The following is a 21726-nucleotide window of genomic DNA, read 5'->3' as shown; positions in this document are numbered from 1 at the left end:
TCCCTGATGGCTTGTGATATTGAGCATCTATCTCTTCATGTGTTTATTGGCCATTTGTATATGTTGTTTGGAGAAACATCTATTCAGATCCTTTGCCCATTTTTTAATTGAGTTATTTGTCTTTTCATTACTGAGTTAACGAGTTCTTTATAAATTCTTGATACAAGGCCCTTACCAGATTAGCAAAAATTTTTCACCATTTTATGGGTTGTCTTTTCACTTTATTGATGGTCCCTTTGAAGCCCAAAAACTTTTAATTTTGATTATGTCCAGCTTATCTATTTCTTCTTTTGTTGCTTTTATAAATGTGTGTTAAGACTGACATCTATGGGAAACCCCATGTATCATAAACAAAAATATCATTTCATTATTTATTTTAAATTACTGCCTTATTGATAAAATGAGATACCTACTTTATTTGCAGTCAAGAGAGGAGAGCAGAAAGCAGGCTCTTGCAGCTAAAAGAGAGAAAAGAAAAGAAAAGAGAAAAAAGAAAAAAGAGGAACAGAAAAGGAAGCAGGAAGAAGATGAGGAAAACAAACCTAAGGAGAATTCAGAACTACCAGAGGATGAAGATGAAGAGGAGAATGATGAAGATGGTGAGAAATGAACCATCTGAATTAGTGATAAAATTCTTCTGTGTTTATCAACATCATTTTGAGTGCTTTTTGCTCTCAAAACTCTCAAAACTAATTCTAGTTGAATATTCAGTTACTTTAATCTGAAATAGACAGTTGACTTCCATAGTAAATACTTCTAAATATTTTACATTGTAAAGTGACACAGAGAAACAGAAGGGGGAAGGCAAGCACATAATTTGAAGACATTCAGTTGTAATTTAAGTTCCCCTGTAAAAACATTATGTATGTCCTAAAAGTGATACAGTAAGAGGTTTGCCAGCTTTTCTTCAGGTTCTTCTCTACCCTCTCCTTCCCCAGTTGGAAACTGGGAAGAGGTCCAGTTCCTCAATAAATTTTTAACTAAGGTTCAGTCTTGAAGCTATATAGGGTTGGGGTCCATTACTCTCAAAGAGTTGTTTATTGTACAGTCTGGCAGTGGTTGTAGTAGGCAAATAATTTTGCTCTATTTGACTTCTAATTCTAAAATGCTATTTGAAAATTTTCTTAAATTCAAACTATATTGTGATTTTTGGTTAGTTTATGAGACTAGCATTTCAGATCTTAAGGATGTTAATGTTTTATACCAAGTTAGATATCAAAATATGATATAGTATATTTATTCTCACAACAGTAAAGATTTCTTTATTTACTAGTGAATACTAGTAAAAGGAAAATATGACCTAAGGGTCTGAATTATTATGAATTATTAGGTATATTCTGTCACAATTTGTTTTGAGATCTGTGGCTCTCAGTGTGATTTTTATCCTTTTTCATAATTTCAGTGGAGCAAGAAGTTCCCATAGAACCTCCTAGTGCGACCACCACCACCACAATCGGAATCTCTGCAACATCTGCAACATTCACAAATGTGTTTGGGAAAAAAAGGGCCAATGTTGTGACAACTCCCAGCACCAATCGGAAAAATAAGAAGAACAAAACAAAAGAGACCCCCCCCACTGCACATTTAATATTACCAGAACAACACATATCCTTAGCACAGCAAAAGGCAGATAAGAATAAAATAAATGGAGAACCCAGAGGTGGCGGTGCAGGTGGGAATAGTGATTCAGATAACTTGGACAGCACAGATTGCAACAGTGAGAGTAGTAGTGGTGGTAAAAGCCAAGAGTTAAATTTCACTATGGATGTGAATTCCTCTAGTGATAGGAGATACCCCTCACTGCTGCTCCATTCCCAAGAAGAAAAGACAAGTACTGCTGCTTCCAAAACTCAGACACGGTAAAATTTTCTGACTTGTTAACTCTGCACCTACCTTTCCTTTTTCATGCCTGGCACAAGAACTTGAAGTAACATATGTTGTGTTGAACAATTGAAGTCTACCACATTACCTGTCTTCAGCATTTAAAACTGAAATTCACCAGTGTCCTCCTTATCATGTGCTAGTTATGCAATGAGATTGTTAGAACTTTTGACATTAAACTTTGGAGCTGAAAATATTAGCATTCCTTGATTTTAACTATGTCATTTTTATTGATTATATATAGTCCTTTTGGCTTCTGAATCCATTTTAATACTAAAATAAATAATGGGCTCTTTGCCCTATTTCTATTTTTCTGAATTGTTAATAATTTTATGTGCCAAATTTTTTTTAACAAGGTTTTTGGGTTTTTTATATAAATTTATTTATTTAATTTTGGCTGCGTTGGGTCTTGCTTGCTGCACGCGGGCTTTCTCTAGTTGTGGCGAGCAGGGGCTACTCTTCGTTGCGGTGCACGGGCTTCAGGGCACAGGCTTTAGACATGTGGGCTCAGTACTTGTGGCTCGCAGGCTCTAGAGCGCAGGCTCAGTAGTTGTGGTGAGCAGGCTTAGTTGCTCTGCGGCATGTGGGATCTTCCCGGCCCAGGGCTCGAACCCGTGTCCCTGCGTTGGCAGGCGGATTCTTAACCACTGCGCCACCAGGGAAGCCCTGGTGTGCCGAGTTTTAATTCAGATACTTCAGCAAATCTCTTGAGTTTCTATCTTAAAATTTATCATTTATTGGTCTTGATATTTCTCTTTTCAGACTTGAAGGTGAAGTGAATCCTAATTCCTTATCAACAACCTACAAGTCAGTGTCGTTGCCATTAAGCTCTTCAAACATAAAGCTGAATCTGACTAGCCCTAAAAGGGGGCAAAAAAGAGAGGAAGGGTGGAAAGAAGTTGTTCGAAGGTAAGTAGTATTAGTCTCGTCTTTTTAACTTTTCTCCTCTTGTGAGATGGTTATCCAGTTAATTAATGAATAATTTGAATGTGGTTATTATATTCAATTGCAGTGCCATCCTATATCCAGAGTAGGCTAAAGCAAAATTAGAAACAGTGTGTAAATTTTGTATGCATATTTTATATGATACAAGAAATGTTGGCTTTAGAATAACAAAAAATATTTTATTAAAACATAAGACATACAGTTTACAGACAAACCATACAAAAAGTCACAGGCTTCTTAAGGGGAAGATTCAATTGACAGCAAAGTCACAATGCTATTTGTGAAGGCTGTGATGTTTGTTTAATGGTCCCATTTTGATTCAGACAAGTTTGTCCATCTACAGCATTTAAATAAAGTTAGACTTCGCTAGAGAATCTATATCTGCTTTTAACCAATGCAATTAGATCACCATAAAAGGGGAGGGGGAAGAGCCCATAAAATTAAAACTACCTTCTCCCTCAAAAAAAAAAAATAAAGACAAATACCAACGTCCCTGTAGCTAACTTTGACAACTCCCTTCATTCACACTGCTTTATACTTAAACCATGATGGGGGAAATGAATAAAAGCAGAGAGGAGCCATTGCTTTTAAATGTTTCACACAATCCAGAAGGTATTTCTAGCCTCTGCTCATGCTTTACAACAGGGAATCAGGATAAGACATAGGTTTGCTAATGTGCACTTAATCACCAAAGGACTAAGATGTCTGAGTTTTTATTCTGTAATTTTTCTAAGACTTTGTGTCCATTAAAAGCAAACAAAAAAGGAAGAAGTCTTGGCAGAACAGAAGTGATGCACACTTAATGATCAGATTGATTTAAGTATTATTCATGGCCTAGTCTATGCTCTAGCTTTCAAAATAGCTAAATATATTCTTCCCTATTTGTCTACATTAGGATATTAAATTTTGATCATGAAATGTATTTTAGAGTCTACAATTGGGTATTCTTCTGGAAGGTATAGTCCAAAGTTTGAGGGTCCCTTCCTCAAGGAGGGAATCCTGGCAGCCAGCAGTGACCACATGAAAATAATGGGTGTTGCTCTCATTTGGTTCTGCCGGCAAACACTGGCTTTCCTTGATAATCCTGCAGGACAGCCAGGCCATCTTGTCAGATCCCAAAATCAGCCTCTGGTGTTTTCTCACACAAATGGAAGTCCCAGGCTCCACTTGTGGATTGCTTTTTATGTACAAATCTGAGGCTTTACTTTTTATTGCTAAGTAAAATTGTTGACACTGATAAGCTGCCTTTATTCATTTTCAGTATGGAGTTTAACAATGTGGTATGCATTATTTTAATTTTGAAAGTATCAATATATGATCATTGCAGTTTAGTTAACATGTGATAGTTTATGCAGATTTGAATGCTGAGATCATGAGTGACTTAAATATAATTTTTTTAAATGGCAGTATGTTTTTTACCTTTACTAAATTAAATTCAATATAATAAGAGGTCAGTTTCTAAAATAAAAACTTCTAATAATTTCCTCTTTAAGGTTTGAGAAATACTATTCTACAAATGTTCATGAACATACTTACTGAGACATCTTTTTTTTTTTTAATTAATTAATTTATTTTTGGCTGCGTTGGGTCTTTGTTGCTGTGCATGGGCTCTCTCTAGTTGCGGCGAGCAGGGGCCACTTCTCCCTGCAGCGCACGGGCTTCTCACTGCGGTGGCTTCTTGTGTTGCTGAGCACGGGCTTTAGGCGCGTGGGCATCAGTAGTTGTGGCACGCGGGCTTAGTTGCTTCGTGGCATGTGGGATCCTCCCAGGCCAGGGATTGAACCCATATCCCCTGCATTGGCAGGTGGATTCCCAACCACTGCACCACCAGGAAGGCCCGAGACATCTTTTTGTTTTGGTTTTTTTTTTTTTTTGCTGTACGCGGGCCTCTCACTGTTGTGGCCTCTCCCGTTGCGGAGCACAGGCTCCGGACGTGCAGGCTCAGCAGACATGGCTCACGGGCCCAGCCGCTCTGCGGCATGTGGGATCTTCCCGGACCGGGGCACGAACCCGTGTCCCCTACATCGGCAGGCGGACTCTCAACCACTGTGCCACCAGGGAAGCCCGAGACATCTTTTTTAATAGACATTTTGATTTCATAAGCTTATGTGTGGTCTTCATTTTGTAGGTCAAAGAAATTGTCTGTTCCAGCCTCAGTGGTTTCCAGGATAATGGGAAGAGGAGGATGCAACATCACTGCAATACAAGATGTTACTGGTGCTCATATTGATGTGGATAAACAAAAAGATAAGAATGGCGAGAGAATGATCACAATAAGGTAATTGTGAGATATATATATATTGTTAGTTCTATGAGGAAATTAAATTTTATTAGAAGTACATTTTTGTTAGGTATGGTACAATCAAGGATTCTGTTTCATGGTAAAGATTACCTAGTTTTGTATATTTTTGATCTTGTTGTTTTTTGTTTGTTTTCTCCCCAGGGGTGGTACAGAATCAACAAGATATGCAGTTCAGCTTATCAATGCACTTATTCAAGATCCTGCTAAGGAACTGGAAGACTTGATTCCTAAAAACCATATCAGAACACCTGCCAGCACCAAAGCCATCCACGCAAACTTCTCATCTGGAGTAGGCACCACAGCAGCTTCCAGTAAAAATGCATTTCCCTTGGGTGCTCCAAGTCTTGTAACTTCACAGGCAACAACATTATCTACGTTCCAGCCCACTAATAAACTTAATAAGAACGTTCCAGCAAATGTACGTTCTTCTTTCCCAGTTTCTCTACCCTTAGCTTATCCTCACCCTCATTTTGCCCTGCTGGCTGCTCAAACTATGCAACAGATTCGGCATCCTCGTTTACCCATGGCCCAGTTTGGAGGAACATTTTCACCTTCTCCTAACACTTGGGGACCATTCCCAGTGAGACCTGTGAATCCTGGCAACACAAATAGCTCTCCAAAGCATAATAATACAGGCCGTCTACCTAACCAGAACGGGACTGTTTTACCCTCAGAGTCTGCTGGACTAGCTACTGCCAGTTGTCCTATCACTGTCTCTTCTGTAGTTGCTGCCAGTCAGCAACTGTGTGTGACTAATACCCGGACTCCTTCATCAGTCAGAAAGCAGTTGTTTGCCTGTGTGCCTAAGACAAGTCCTCCAGCAGCAGTGATTTCCTCTGTGACAAGCACTTGTAGTTCCCTGCCTTCTGTCTCCTCTGCACCTATCACGAGTGGGCAAGTTCCCACCACATTTCTGCCTGCAAGTACTCCTCAAGCACAGCTTTCTTCACAAAAGACGGAGTCTTTCTCTGCCATGCCAGCCCCCAAAGAGAAAGTGTCCACACAGGACCAGTCCATGGCAAACCTGTGTACCCCCTCTTCAACTGCCAACAGCTGCAGTAGCTCTGCCAGCAACACCCCAGGAGCTCCAGAAACTCACCCATCTGGTAGTCCCACTCCTCCCTCCAGTAACACACAGGAGGAAACACAGCCATCCAGTGTGTCTGATTTAAGTCCTATGTCAATGCCTTTTGCATCTAATTCAGAACCTGCTCCATTGACTTTGGCATCACCTAGATTGGTTGCTGCTGATAATCAGGATACCAGTAATTTACCTCAGTTAGCTGTACCAGCACCTCGAGTTTCTCATCGAATGCAACCCAGAAGTTCTTTTTACTCGGTGGTACCAAATGCAACTATACACCAGGATCCCCAGTCTATTTTTGTGACAAATCCAGTTCCTTTAACACCACCTCAAGGCCCACCAGCTGCAGTGCAGCTTTCTTCAGCCATGAACATTATGAATGGTTCTCAGATGCACATTAACCCAGCAAATAAATCTTTGCCACCTACGTTTGGCCCAGCCACGCTTTTCAATCACTTCAGTAGTCTTTTTGACAGCAGTCAGGTGCCAGCTAACCAGGGTTGGGGAGATGGTCCACTGTCCTCACGAGTTACTGCAGATGCCTCTTTCACTGTTCAGTCAGCGTTCCTGGGTAACTCTGTACTTGGACACTTGGAAAACGTGCACCCTGACAACTCCAAGGCACCTGGCTTCAGATCACCTTCCCAGCGAGTTTCTACTAGTCCAGTTGGTAAGTTATTATAACTATCATTACCTCACAGTTTGGGGCTTTTTTTTTTTTTTTTTGCGGTACGCGGGCCTCTCACTGTTGTGGCCTCTCCCGTTGCGGAGCACAGGCTCCGGAGGCGCAGGCTCAGCAGCCATAGCTCACAGGCCTAGCTGCTCCGCGGCATGTGGGATCTTCCCGGACCGGGGCACAAACCCATGTCCCCTGCATCGGCAGGCGGACTCTCAACCACTGCACCACCAGGGAAGCTCAGTTCGGGGCTTTAACAACATAATCTAACCTTCCAAAATAATAAAGCATTTATTTTGTACATAATATTGCATGATCTTTTAAAGAAATGAAGGTGTGTCATAAATAGTAAAGACCCCTTAATGACTGCTGATTGAGTGGCCAAAATGTAGTTGTAGGTAAGTCACTCACATATGAGCTGCTTTATATTCTCTTTTATGATCTCTCTGCACCTCATTTCAAGGAAGTTACACCTTGTGTCAGTCCATTTTCTGAGAATTGGTATAAGATGATATTAATAAAAAAGGACTCATAGGATGCTTCAAGCATTCCAAATTTACAGACATTTTTTAAATCATAGTGATTGCCTGCATTTCTGAGATTAAAAAGGTTGGGTTATGAAGGTGTTTAGGTTACAGTCCATAATCTACATTCTTTGTTTTCAGTCTTGGGTGCTCAGAATGAATATTAAATGATGTCGTAACTCTATATTATTTACATTAGATGGAGCTGTTTGAAGAGATCCAGTCATGTATAGGCTCGTATTTAACAAAAAAAAATTTTTTTTTGAATCAGCTGTTTGTTCCTTGAAATTAGAAATTAGCTGCTGAGGCAGTATAAGAAAGATTTAGAAAGATAAGAGGCTGGTGGTGGCTTGGAGATATTTGGGAAACCAGAATCTATTTTCCAGAGTCTAAGGGCCAAATTTTAGTCCAATCTCTTTGCTCTATTCTGAAAAACAAATTAGAAATTGTGGCTGACCTAGAATGGGGGTAAGAAGAACTAGTGCCACTTAGCATTCTTCTTCCAGTTGGAAAACTGTCCCATAGCCCATCTTTCCTTTTTGCTAATTATAAACTGATCTAAGTTGTTTAAAATTTGTGAGTTTATGGATATGGCATAGCCTTAGCTTTTCTATCAGATATGTTTCCATTTACTTATCTTTTCAGGAAAACATAGCTGTTACATCATCTTTTGAATAGAAATAAAGCTTGCATAAGACAGTCTGTGGTCCAAAATATTCTCTTGGATTTTTTTTCTTCTTTTCTATAAATAGGTATCTATTTTAACTTTTCTTTTTGGCAGACTAATAAAAAGGTTTTCAAAGGCCCCAGAATGAAAGAAGAGCTCATTGCCAGTGCTCAGACTGTGGTAAAAATTAATTTTTGAATTAATCCTTGACTTGATTGGCACTAATATGTGAATTTCGAGTGCCTTAGCTAGAGTTGGACTTCAGATCTCTCATATTCCAGTGTTGGAGCTCTTTGCACTCCACATTCTATATCCCAGAAGATGTGCAGATTATAAATGGCTGGAGAAAAGAAAGTCAAGGAAATCATCCATCCAGTTTGGCAGCAAACAAGGTTTGGGAACCTTAATTATTCAGATCTATAACATCAAAATTATTTATTACTGGTTAAAAAATAATTTTTTAAAAAAGCAAGCATTAATTCTTGACCTTCCTTCCGGGGTCCAGGATTGATTAAGCTTGGCTTCATTTCTTAACTGCCTGGGTGGTTTCTTTTGTTGATACTCTTCTTTCATGGATATAGTTTAGTTTTCCTAGTTTGCAGGTAAGAAATAGTGATGCTTAAAAAGACGGGAAAGTATGTGGAGAAACTGGAACCTTCAAACACTGCTGGTAGAAACTTAAAATGGTACATCATTTGGAAAAACAGTTCAACAGTTCCTCAAAAAGTTAAAAAGAGTTACCATATGATCCAGTAATTCTGCTCCTAGGTATACCCAAGAGAAAACATATGTCTACACAAAAACTGGTACATAAATGTTCATAGCAACACCATTCCTAAGAGCCAAAAAGTGGAAACAATCCAATGTCCATCAACTGATGAATGGAAAAACAAAATGTGGTATATCTGTATAAGATATTATTCTTAGTGTAATGTATATTCTATATTATGAGATACAATGAAAGAAATGAAGTACTCATTTGTGCTACAACATGGGTAAACTGAAAACATTTTGCTGAGTGAAAGAAGCCAGTCACAAAAGACCACATATTATATAATTCTTTTTATATAAAATTTCCAGAATAGGCAAATCTAGAGAGACAGAAAATATATTAGTGGTTGCTTAGAGGTTCAGATATGGGGTAAAGGAGAATGGAGAGTGACAGATAATGCATACAGAGTTTCTTTTAGTGTAGACAAAAATGTTCTAAAATTGATTGTGGTGATGGTTGTACAACCCTGTGAATATACTAAAAGCCTTTGAATTATATACTTTATAGATGAATAAGACCTGCTTGAAAAGTTCTGAATTTTTTATGTTGATATTAACTACTTTTTTCTGAAATGAGCACCTATAATCCTTTTCCAGATCCTTGACCTCTTTCCCTAAAATGTTCTCCAGAGAAAGCAATGGAATTTGAGAATACTGCTAAATTCAGACTCATGCAAACTAGATAGAAACTTTGATGTAGTTTGCAGCTGTTGATTTTTTTTAATCAGATGGAATACTGAAATTATCTTTAGTTTAATAGTATGCTTTCCTTCCTTGTTAGGAAGCAAACATTGGTAGGTTTTGTTACTCATCTTGCACAGGAAATGACTATAGTTATATAGATGAACAGCTATATTTCTAAGTGATGGGTAACACAACATGCTCTTATTTCATGTCCCCTCCAATGAAAGCTTTGAGATTTATCTAGAACATACTCCAGGTGACTGCCATTCCTAAACATTGGGCTCACATTTCTATATCTAGTCCTGCTTGGTGATATTCTTCTGGACTGTAAGAAAAAAATGGTTTGGGGACATACAGTATGATATAAATGGATTTTTGTTGCTGTGATCCACAAAATAAACTGCGTTCTTTCTTCTTTTTTAAAGAGGAATTAAGTAAACTTTGGACTTTCATTTTTAAAGCCTTGGCTAATTTGATGTCTTGGACCTGTTTTTATTTCAGGGTTACCATCCATTGACCCATCAGGCAGCTCCCAATCTTCCTCTTCTGCTCCTCTGACAAGTTTTTCCGGCATACCAGGAACTCGGGTTTTCCTGCAAGGGCCAGCTCCCGTTGGGACTCCCAGTTTCAACAGACAACATTTTTCTCCCCACCCTTGGACAAGCGCCCCAAACTCATGTAGGAATCCTGGAGGAACTCTTCCCAAAGAGTCTTGAATAAGTTATTAAACTATTTGTTTCAGGGGATGCTATATTGTAACTTTAGTAATCTAAACTGTATGCAAATACCCAAGGTTTGTATTGCAGTCATGTCAAAAATTATCAGTCATTTATAGGATAGAAAACTTGAGAAGGGTCAGGCTATTCTTCCAAGCCAGATTTGAGATTACACTGAGACTTGGATCAAGAAAAGAGGCACTACAAGTAGTTTTATAAGACCCTTTGGGGACAGTATTGTGAAATAATTTCTTAGGTCTGAAAAGAAGTTGAATTTAAGTATCTCGTCAGTTTGGTATGATTCCTCATTTATTTTTACATTTGAGGAAACTGTATGATTGCCATTTATAAGTGAAAATATTCCTCTGTTCTGACTTATTTCATTATTTAGAACAGATGAAGTTCTAAAAGGATTTGAACAGGATTTGATTTTTTTTTAATGAGCATCATGAGAAAGTCAGTGAGTATTGGCCCTTTGACAAGGAAAACTACCCATATTACCTGAGAGTCCCATTAAGAAACAAAGCTGTGAATTGAATCCTACAATGCTTCACTAACATTTAACCTTCCTTCCTTATGGGGAAAAATAAGGGGCTGTAGAAAGAGAAAAAAGAAAACAGCTAATAATTATAGAGGACCAGCAGCTATTTTCCAGACAATATGATAGTTACTGTGCAAACATTGTCACATTTAAGTTAATTTAAAATGTGACAATATATGTTTTGAGAAGATTTTTTAGAACTACAGTAAGGGGAATTCCCTGGTGGTCCAGTGGTTAGGACTCTGCGCTTTCACTGCTGAGGGCCCGCGTTCAAACCCTGGTGGAGAAACTAAGATTCCGCAAGCCAGCAGAACTATAATAAGAATAAATATGGCCTTCTTCCTTTCTAGCCTTGTTCAGTTCGATTTGAAAAATTCTTTAGACTAGTCTATACTTACTATATTTTTAGACTATTTGTTTATACTTACTACAGGCAGAAGTAGTATAGGATAATATTTATAGAACTTATATATTTTCTTTTTGTTTTAATTTACTTATATGTTTGGTTGTACCAGGTCTTAGTTGCAGGAGGCGGGCTCCTTAGTTGTGGCATGCAAACTCAGTTATGGCATGCATGTGGGATCTAGTTCCCTGAGCAGGAATCGAACCTGGGCCCCCTGCATTGGGAGCATGGAGTCGTAACCACTGCTCCACCAGGGAAGTTCCTGTATATTTTCATTTGAATGATCTTGTTAAATGAAAATTTTTTTCCAGAACCTATGTTGTGGAACAGATCTTTCCAACAAGGTTTCTCATATTCTTATAATTAGTTTTTATATGTAATAAAACAATAGAGAAATATTTTGCCACCAGGTGACTCTCCTATTCCATCTGTTTCTTCGGGATCATCTTCACCTCTTTCAGCTACTTCTGCCCCACCAACATTGGGCCAACCGAAAGGAGGCAGTGCCAGTCAGGATCGAAAGATACCTCCCCCCATTGGAACAGAGAGACTAGCCCGGATTCGGCAAGGAGGGTCTGTTGCACAAGCCCCTGTGGGGACCAGTTTTGTTGCTCCTGTTGGACACAGTGGAATCTGGTCATTTGGCGTCAATGCCATGTCAGGTACAGTTACAGCGTCCTCTGTCTGGAGGGATATCTCGAGTAAGTTGTGGGATTTTGCCATTTAAACTTAGTTCCTTACCTAAATAAATAAGCTTATTAGTTCCTGCACTTAACCAGTAAGGTTGTTTAAAACTTTGAGGAGTTCAGTCCAGTCTCAAAGTCTGGAATGTTAGTTCGGATTATACATAATAATAGATGTAATATGTATGATAGTAATATATATAAAATAATAAATACAGACTTGATTAGAAATAAAAGATTCAAAGCATACTTCCTTTCCTTCTTAAGCTTTTCATTATAGAATAGGACAATCATTTGATTTCTTTCAGAGAGCACTTAATCTTTTGAAGGACAAGGTAGAGTGTTTGGGGTATTCAGAGGACTCCACCCAGTTTTCCAGGAACTTGTATTTTGGTTTGCAGAGATTTTCATGAATGTGTCCTGAGCTTCTCAAAGGAATGCTTTTGATTAAATTTAGTGTGAAAAAATCCAGTGGTAATGTTTTGTTATTTTATTCCAAATAAATATCTAACCTTGATCTCAATTCTTCTTTCTAGAAGGCTTATCAGGTTGGTCACAGTCTGTGATAGGGAACCATCCAATGCATCAACAATTATCAGACCCAAGCACATTCTCTCAGCATCAACCAATGGAGAGAGATGATTCTGGAATGGTAGCCCCCTCTAACATTTTTCATCAGCCTATGGTAAGCAGTTTTGTGGGTTTTTCTAAAGTGAGCTGACAAACATCATTGTAACTTGTTTAACACATTGCCAGCTAATGTAGTCACATGTTAAGGAGTAATTTGTACTGAAATAATTCTCCCTTTTGGTATAACTAGTTTGTTTCTATGACTTTGCCAGATCTTATATCCAGTTTCAAAAGTAGATTATGTTGTTTACATTAGTTTGTCCTCAAACTATCCTGAAGAAGCCCCCGTCTTCCCTCCAAAACCTGAGAGATTTGGGTTTTGCTGCTTTGCATTTGGCTGCCACAGCTTAAGAGAGGGGCCTCTTCCTCTCTGAAAAGCTGGCTGTGAGTTCCCCATTGCCCTCTTGTCTCCTCTGAGAGCTTCCAGGCTGCCATAAAGCCAGATTGTGGCTGCAAGCAATCATGTAGGATTCCCCTTTTCTTGGCAGAAGCTTATTAGTAAATCCTAAATATGGGAAAGTTGAGGGTATTATATGTGTTCATCAAGTATTGGAAATTTCCTGATGACTTGATATTGGCTTTAGTTGTTTTGTTTTGTTTTTTTCTATTCTCATTGAAAAATGTTGCTGATGCAAATAACCACTTTTGGTTTCCCAAGACTGTACAGTGGTGCTATACTTACAGGATACTCTGGAGTTCTTTGAATGAAGGGAAATAAGAATCTATGCTGGTATTGTGGAATCATCATTTACAATCACTTCATGATTACACCTTTCTGCTGTTTTAGGGTCTACCAATTTCCATGTATGGAGGCACCATAATACCCTCCCATCCTCAGCTTGCTGATGTTCCAGGAGGCCCTCTGTTTAATGGACTTCACAACCCAGATCCTGCTTGGAACCCTATGATAAAAGTTATTCAAAATTCAACTGAATGCACTGATGCCCAGCAGGTAAAATGGACTTAATGCTCTTTTATTTTTCAGATTTATGATGTCATTCTTTTAATTCTTTGGGTAGTGCAAGTTCTGAATATCAAAAGTCATGACATCTGACTACCTTGACCTGAATTAAGTTTTTCAATATCAAGATGATGCTACTTAACATTTTATCTCATGTATATTTATTCTTCCTAGGCAGAAACAGTGAATTACCATTGCATTTATATATTCATTTTGTAAATGTCTAAAGATTCCTAATTAGAAATTCCAATTTTTCCTCCCCCTTTTCAGATTTGGCCTGGCACGTGGGCACCTCATATTGGAAACATGCATCTCAAATATGTCAACTAAGTTAGAAGGTCTTACTCTTTAGCCTTGTTTGAGAAACTTTTGACCTTGGAAGAACCCTGGGGATTTTTTTTAATGTGCCTAAGAAATATTCTCTGAGGCTTTAGCAATGGAAATTTGATTGCCCATTGTATATGAACAAAGTGATTTCCTATCCATCTGATTATGTTCTCTGGTTAGTTTAGCCATTTTGAAATTAGTGCTTTGGGCTAAACATACTGAATGCGACTTGTATGCAGAAGAGAATTAGATGATTACATGTTTCAACCTTTTAGGGTGGTAAATACATGTACAATTGTTTACATACTTAAAATGAAAAGGTTGAGTAAATTTCTTGTCATATAGTGGCTCTACTTAATGTGGCCTGTATTAATGTGAAATATTTACCAGAATATTCAATAAAAAGATGAACAGTGTTTAGAAGTGGGGTGTGATCCTTTCAGTGGTCATGCAGGTACTACCCAATTCACAATCATACTGAACCAGGTTGTTAATACTATATTTGTGATAGGCTTCTCACATTTCACACTTTAGAGTCCATTCTTAGACTGCCTTGAAAAAACTTTTAAGACTAGTTGTATACTTATTCTGTGTTAAACATTCCTTGTTCTTTTGTTCTCTTCCGTATCATTTTAAAAGTGAGAATGTTTCAAGCCCCTGCAATGTGTCTTATCTGACTTTAGCAGATAAGCCATTAAAAGGTTTAGCTCTTTGTGGATCATGAGTATGTCAATAAGAACAACAGGATTTCAGTCAGATGACACTGAAAAAACTTAGGGACACCCAAATCATCCTTCAGATTCCTTTTGTGCTTCCTGACTTTTTTATCTAAAGATTATATTGGTTATAGGTGTTTAAGTTTTATTTGGGTTGGGACATAGGAGGGGGTGGGGGTGACTCCTTTAATTCTGTTGTATTGTTGAATCAGCTGAATAATGTTTACAAATATGTGACTAATTCTGGGCTTAGTTCCATGAAGAGCCAATATGGTCAACAAGCTAAATTCATGAACACTGGAATGGATTGCTTTGGCCAAACCATAGGCTATGCCAAGAATCTGATGCAATAGAGCAGAAAAAACTAGCCCAATGAAAAGAACAGTCATCAACCTGACTGTTCATGTTTTAATATGGTTGAATTACCTGGTCTTAGATAAAAGCGATCTAAAAAAGAAAACAAGAAAATGTTTGAGGTGATAGAGGAGCCAAAGCACGCATTAAGGCAAAGAAGGATGCACAGAAAAATAATAACTAGGGGCAGAACCCATACCAGAAGCACTTTTCTACTCTCCTACCAACAGAAGTTCTTAATCTTCTCTCCCTTGCTCCTAGAGCTGCCACTAGATGAGACACACCACGTTTGTTCTGTGTTAGACATACCTGGTTGTTCTGTCTTCCATATCATTTTACATATAAGAGTGCTTCTGTAAGCTCATTTCTTATTTTCTATTTTGAATGGATTTGGAAATTATCACTGGTATTGAAGCTACTGCCTTTGTAATGCTTAATAACCACATCAAGTAGTCTCAAGAGACCCCTTTGAGGGGGGACAAAGGACCCCTGGGATCACCTACATATCTTGCTGTTTCCACTTACCACTAATAACCAAAAAAATCACCTAATATTAGTGGAATGAATGAAACTACGCTTGATGAAACATATACTAGAGAGAGATAATATTAAGTAAATTATTCAGTGGGACAAAAAGTGAGTTTTGTTGTATCTTAACTATTTAAAGTACACTTGAATTATTGGAAGAGCTCTTCCAATATCTTCTATACCTTGAGGACAACAGAATGAGAAATTTTATCTCAGATCAGGAACTAGAACCCATAAGAAGAGGACACAATTATGAGAAACCCCTAGAAGGATTAGGAAAAAACAGGAGCTGTGCAGTTTGTATCAGTTATTTAGGATACCCTACTTCCTGCCCTCTTACCACCACTGCCTTCTTTTCTTTCTATTTGAATCCCAGTAACCTACTCCCCACTCCATTTTGCCTGCTAATCTCTTCCTCTGTCTTGCCTCTTCCTGGCATTACTTTACTGCTATTTTACCAACCTGAACCTTGGATTAAACCTAGCTCAGGTAAGAACTTAATTACTTTCAGAATATACAAGGGATTTGTGGGGAGGCAGAATGGGTAGAGTGGAACAAGAGTCAGAAACCTAAATTCTGTTTTCATTTCTGCCACTTTAAGCTGTATGACCTTAGGCAAATCATTTCTCACCTCTGGGCTTCACATTCATCATCTGTAAATGAAACAATGTAAATGAACTCAAAAGGGTCTCCTAGTTCTAAGAGATTCTCTTGTCTTGTGAATGAGAATGTATGGTATGGGACTACTAGAAACCAATATATTGCTGAGATTTGAGGGCCCCTACCATTTGTTCTTACATGGAATCAAAAGTCTGCTGTTGTGAGAGCCATTATTGATTTGGGGAATTTAGTGGAGGCAGAAGAAAACCTTGCATACCCATAGTGAGCCCTCAAGTCATTAAGAAACATCCTGCTGAAAAAAAAAAGGAAAAGAAAAGAAAAGAAAAGAAACATCCTGCTGAGGCATAGATCAAGCCCTATGAGAATAACAGCTCATTCAAGGAATAAAACTGTATCATCAAGGTTTCTGGACCCACTTATTTCAAGTAGTGTTCAATGTAATAAAATACCACCACCAATAAAGTTCTTGATGTTTTTAAGACCCTTTAAACCTATTGTGGCTACAGTGTGCTGACTTGCCCTTTTATAGGCCAGTCTGCTTCCTTCAGTCCCTGCTCTCAAAGGGGAAATCTCATCACCTCAGCTAACGAGACCAAAGAAGAGAGTTGGACAGCCAATGGTGGCCTCTCCTAACCAGAGGTAAGAAATCTCAGAACTTGGAACTGTAGTTTCCATCTTACAGATTCTGGTCAAGTTCTCTTTCCAACGTCAAAGTTAGTACAGGAGGGTACCATCCTTAGTTTGAGGTAGCTTTTAGAAGGGGAAAGGCTGGTCCTATTAGAGTTTCAAGCCAAATAGAGGAGTACAAGTAGTATACATGGTTCTGTCCCACTGTTTAAGACCTTTGTACCACATTGTAAACCCAGGAAGAGGCACACTAACTGTAGGAAAACAGCTTCTGAACATCTTGTTCTCTAACTAGCCCTAGAGCTCTTCTACTAAGAAGTGTGGATGGTTGTGACGTCTTCCCAGTGGACCCTGTCCTGGGGTGAGGGACTCTGATAATGCTGCGTTTTCTATTCCTCAAAGATTTGTCACCGTGTGTCAATGTTATTTGACAGGTTACTTTACCTTCACTCTCTCCTGTAGGAAATGGGTGAGAGAAACTTGAGTGTGTTAAGACCACCTCCAAAAAAGGGCAGGAGCTTGGGCTTGAAGACCTAATTTGGAAAACAAGATCGTGAATCTAATGATCAGATTGCAAACCTATTTTGTGATTACTTTTCACCTCTTCCTGTTTTATCTTAATGGTACTGACGTGAGTTCAAAGTAATTTGCCTGGTGGCAGAGACCTGGTATTCCCCTACGGGTTTAATCTGGGGTTGGGACCTGAGCATAAGTTTTTGGTTTTTTTTTCTTTTTTGGAAGCTTCTATACGCTAATGGGCAATCAGTGTTGAAAAACCTCTGATTTAAATTCTTGGTCTTTCATCCTGGTTGAATGGATGATGAATCTGGTTTTCTCTCTAAAACCAACTACCTATTCTCTAGCTCCCCAGCCCTTATAGCACAGTGTCTCAAGAAAAGTAAGCTTCTAGTAGTACTCTTATGGTCCTAAGACTGCTGTAAGTCTGTAACTGCTGCTGTTGTTTTATCATAGAGATTAATAGAAGGATCACTTCCACACTGATCCTTCTTGAAAACCTTTGACACTTCCAGTTCTCCTACTCTCACTGGTCTTTCTCAGTCTCCTTTGGTGAAATCCTCTTCTTCCACTACCCCTTAAATAAGTGTTGATATGCTCAGGTCTCTTCTTTTGGTGTATCTTCTCCCCAGGTAATCTCATCCCACACTCTTGGATTTTACTCCACGCAAATCTGAATCACTTGCCCAGAGTTCTCCCTCTGTAGCTTCAGACCTGTATATCTGGCTTCTTACTGTGCTTCTCCATCTGAACATTCCACACACATTATATATTCCCCAATATAAGATATGCCCCTCCCCTTGTTTTCCCTATTATATTAGGTGGTACTACTAGCTACCAAGACTCTCAAGTCAGAAGATTGCGAATTATCCTAGCTTATCTCCTCTCCCACCCCACCCTTAAATCAGTCACCTTACCCTTCCTCCTCTGTGTATCTGGATCCCCTCCACTTCTCTCCATCCTCGCAGCAACTGCCTTTTTGCCTACCCTATTTCACTAGGCTGGAGTCTTCACCTCCAGTCTCACTGTCCTCCACCCCATCTCCCACTCCCCTCACTAGACTACTTACCTTGCTTAAAAGTTGAGTTGTCATAGATGGTTCCTCCACAATCTGATCCCAAGCCTTACTCTCCAGCACTTCATTGCTAAGACACTTTATTTAGGCATACACCACTTTGTAAGAGGCTCAAAAACCTTTTTGGAACAATAAAATATACATATCCTTGCTACCTGAAGTGTGATTCTGAGGACATGCAGACCTAAGGGTCTGCATCACCTGGGATTTTATTAAAAACCCAGAATTTCAAGTCCCACCTACTGTATCAGAATCCTCATTTTAACAAAATCTCCAGGTGCTTTATGTGCACATTAAAGTTTGAGAAGCAATGACTTGTAAAATAGTCTTTTTTAAAATGAGTCAAGAAATCAGAGCTGAGGGGAAATCTGATGAAGCCAGTGCTGAAGTAATACTGATAAATCCATGAAGTCAGGTGGTCTACAATTAATTGGTGGGGTGGCATTGCTGAGGGTATAGTGATTCTGAGGAAGCCAAACAGCAGACAACTAGGTCAAGTCGAGATTTTTTGTATATACAGGTACTAGACTTAGTACTTACTCTCCCACCACCTCTCTCCTGCCTCCTTTGATATCACTGTGCCTACATCAAAAAATCTTCTCTTTAAAGGCCAGACTCTCTGATCTTACTTTCCAGAGGGCTAAAGACGAAGCCCTCCTCACCAGCCCCCAGTCCTTCCTTAGTTTCCTGAGGTTAGCTGTAACAGAGAGATCAAAGAACTGGCCTCTCCTATCTTCCAACCTTTATTCATCCTTTAATCAGTCCAGGTATCACTTCTTCCAGAAAGCCCACTCTCTCTCCCTGACCTACCCTGATGGCTGTGCACCAGGCAATCAAGGCACTTTTCACCCTGTACTGAAATTGATTAATGGGAGGCATTACACAGCTGTGCCTAGGGGCACATGCTCGAATCAGACACACTCAGGTATGAATCCCAGCTCCCCCTCCTACAAAATCCGCGACTTTGAACCATGACTTAACCTCTCTGGACTTTGGTGTCCTCACCTGTAAAATGTGGCTAATAACAGTGCTTTACTGTCCAAAACTGTTGAATGGATGAATTAATACATGGCAATAACGTGTGCCATACCTCACCTGTCCCCAGCGCCTGCTATAAACAGTAAATAGTAAATAGCTGAGTAGCTGCAGCGCTTATAGGCATAGGCAGGCTGGCCAATTTTGGGCCAGGAGGAACTGGAGGCCGGTGCGGCTCCTGGAACTCCTTCCAACTTTCGCTGAGTTTGGTGCTTCCTCCCGCAAGGGTAGGGCGGGATCATCGGGTTGATTGACGGCCGGCCCGCCCCTGGCTTGACGTTGTCCTGGTGTTGTTGCTGCGGCCACACGTGGTCAACTGAGTCCGCCTCAGACTCGGCTGCGCCCCGCGTCTTCAACACCAGCACCAGCCGCTGCCTTCCTGCTCGTCCCGCTCGTGCTATGGCCACATCCACCAGCTGCCCGATTCCCGGGGGCAGGGACTGGCTGCCTGACTGCTACAGCACCACGCTGGGGGGCACACTGTACGCCACTACCCCCGGAGGTCAGCGGCCAGGCCAACGTGTGCATGTCGCAGGACATGGGTGGGGAGGTGCGAGCCTGGACTTGCCTGCAGGCCCCTCTGCAGGTTGTAGCTTTGATGGGGGTGGGTACTTGGAGCCGAAGCCCAGTTCCCTAAATTCTCAAAGTGATGCAACACGGCCTTGTGCCTAGTTTCCGAGTGACTGGGCAGAAACCATCACTATGGCCTGGGTTCTGGGCTCCTTGCTCACCCGGCTCTCCTGACTTTGCCTGCGAGGCCCCAATTGAGTGTGGCTTCAGCAGGGAGCAACCGGGTCTTGCAAAGCTGCAAATGCAGGACTCTGGCAGTTGGGGGCAGGAGCTTCGGGTCTCTGCGCTGGCTGGCTTGACTACTGGCTGACTGGTGGAGCAGCCTGGAATCATGCCTACTCAGGGGTTCCTGCCACAGAGGCGAAGGGGAGGGGTGAGAACAGGGTTCCTGCCACGGAGGCGAAGGGGAGGGGTGAGAACAGGGTAGGGCCTTTGGAGGACATGACTGGGGCCAAGTTCCTCTAGGCTGAGCTGAGCCTGACAGGACTTGGGAGGGGTCAGGATAAGAACAGTGTGTCCCTGTATTTCACAGGAGGAACACCGCTCCTCCCTGCAGGATATCGGAGCCCAGGTGGCAGTACCAGCCTTCGTATCTGCTCTTGGCTTCCTCATCCAACTGAGGCTGGAGGGCTAGGCCCTCCCTTGTGAACCAAAGCACTGAAGTTCCAGAGCCAGAAGAGCAGGACAGGAGCCTCCTGAAGTACTTGAGCTCCAAGTTTGGTGGTGCTCCTAGAGCCAAGACCTGAAGCTCCCCTAAACTAAAAGCCCCTGCCTAAACCAGCTGGGGTGTCCCACTTGCTCTATGGTGCTTAGACACATCTTGGGTAGGCCCAGGAGACTTTAAGTGTTGTGAAGGCTAGTCAGCTGAGATCCTGGCCGGGCTGCAGAGCAGCAGCCCTTTAAAAAATGGGAAGGTGTGACCCCTTGGTCCCTAAAAGGCCTATGTCTGGAGTCCCAGACAGCTCTGTACCCAAGCTCCTGCCTCTTAACTAGCCCCTACCCCTTGACAGGCACCAGGATCATCTACGACCGAAAGTTCCTGCTGGAGTGCAAGAACTCACCCGTTGCCCAGACGCCCCCCTGTTGCCTCCCTCAGATTCCGGGGGTCACAACTCCTCTAATAGCCCCACCCTCCAGGCTCGAGGAGCGGAAGGAGCAGAAGGAGACAGAGGAAGAGATACCTGGTAAGGAAAGCAGACCCTAAAATTAAAAAATGGCTTTGAACCCAAATGCCCCAGTTAAGTAGAGTGGGGGTTCGATTCTGAGAGGGGCTCCTTCACTGACACTGAACCTGCAGACCCCAGCCCAGCAACCAGTCCTCCTGCCTTTTCTCTCCAGATGATGCACAGTTTGAAGTGGACATCTAATCCAGTGAAGGTGACCCTGTGTGTGGAGTAAGAGGAATCCCTCGCGCTGCTGCTGCCGCCTCCTTTTTCTGGGGTATCCAAAGGCCAACTGGCCTCATCTAATCCAGAAGGGGGCGACATGGTGGTTCCGTGCCTCCCTTAGCTCTGAGGCAGCTAGACCGGGGATAGGAACGGGCAACTTGCCAAGCCCTTAGTTGTACTACTCTTTGGTCTGTAGGCACTCCTCCCAACCCCTGGCCCTTGGCTCAGGCTGGGGCTGGGGCTGAGGGATGGAGAATGTCACTGTCTGACTGCTTAGTAAACATTCAAAGAAATGCCTTGGCTCCAGTGTTCTCCTCAATGCTGATCTTCCCATCTCACCCATAAAGCTAAGGGTCCCAGCAAATCTGGTTAGGATCAGAGGTACCAGGTTCCTTCCCAGCTCCCACTGGGCCCACTTCCAGCAGCACTTAGAGCCTGAGGCAGGCTTTGGGGGCAGGCCATAGTAGCTGCTAAACCATCAACAGCAATAGCCTGACCCCT

At 41.0% G+C, this 21726-nt stretch overlaps 1 protein-coding gene across 9 annotated transcripts in view; it reads left to right on the top strand.

Annotated features, from left to right (window-relative positions):
- Positions 1–21518, top strand: part of LOC309803826 (ankyrin repeat and KH domain-containing protein 1) — a 124136-nt gene extending 102618 nt beyond the window's left edge. For 3 of the 9 annotated variants that reach the window (XM_082620596.1, XM_082620600.1, XM_082620592.1), the window contains 12 exons: positions 425–599; positions 1403–1859; positions 2644–2790; positions 4955–5104; positions 5270–6882; positions 10036–10212; positions 11605–11856; positions 12414–12562; positions 13295–13459; positions 16544–16653; positions 20848–21021; positions 21176–21518. In XM_082620596.1, coding sequence (XP_082476722.1) covers positions 425–599; positions 1403–1859; positions 2644–2790; positions 4955–5104; positions 5270–6882; positions 10036–10212; positions 11605–11856; positions 12414–12562; positions 13295–13459; positions 16544–16653; positions 20848–21021; position 21176 — 3570 coding nt within the window. In that variant the 3' untranslated portion in view covers positions 21177–21518. Of the gene's footprint in view, positions 1–424; positions 600–1402; positions 1860–2643; positions 2791–4954; positions 5105–5269; positions 6883–10035; positions 10213–11604; positions 11857–12413; positions 12563–13294; positions 13460–13738; positions 14237–16543; positions 16654–20847; positions 21022–21175 lie in introns of those variants that run through there. The other 6 variants (XM_082620597.1, XM_082620595.1, XM_082620599.1 and 3 more) reach the window with 4 other exon arrangements.
- The last annotated feature ends 208 nt before the right edge of the window (positions 21519–21726 follow it).

This window comes from Mesoplodon mirus (assembly GCF_964341445.2).
Source record: "Mesoplodon mirus genome assembly, chromosome: 5".
Lineage (NCBI taxonomy): Eukaryota > Metazoa > Chordata > Mammalia > Artiodactyla > Ziphiidae > Mesoplodon > Mesoplodon mirus.
The sequence above is the reverse complement of the archived record's forward strand: the minus strand, read 5'-3'. Positions and strand labels throughout refer to the sequence as shown.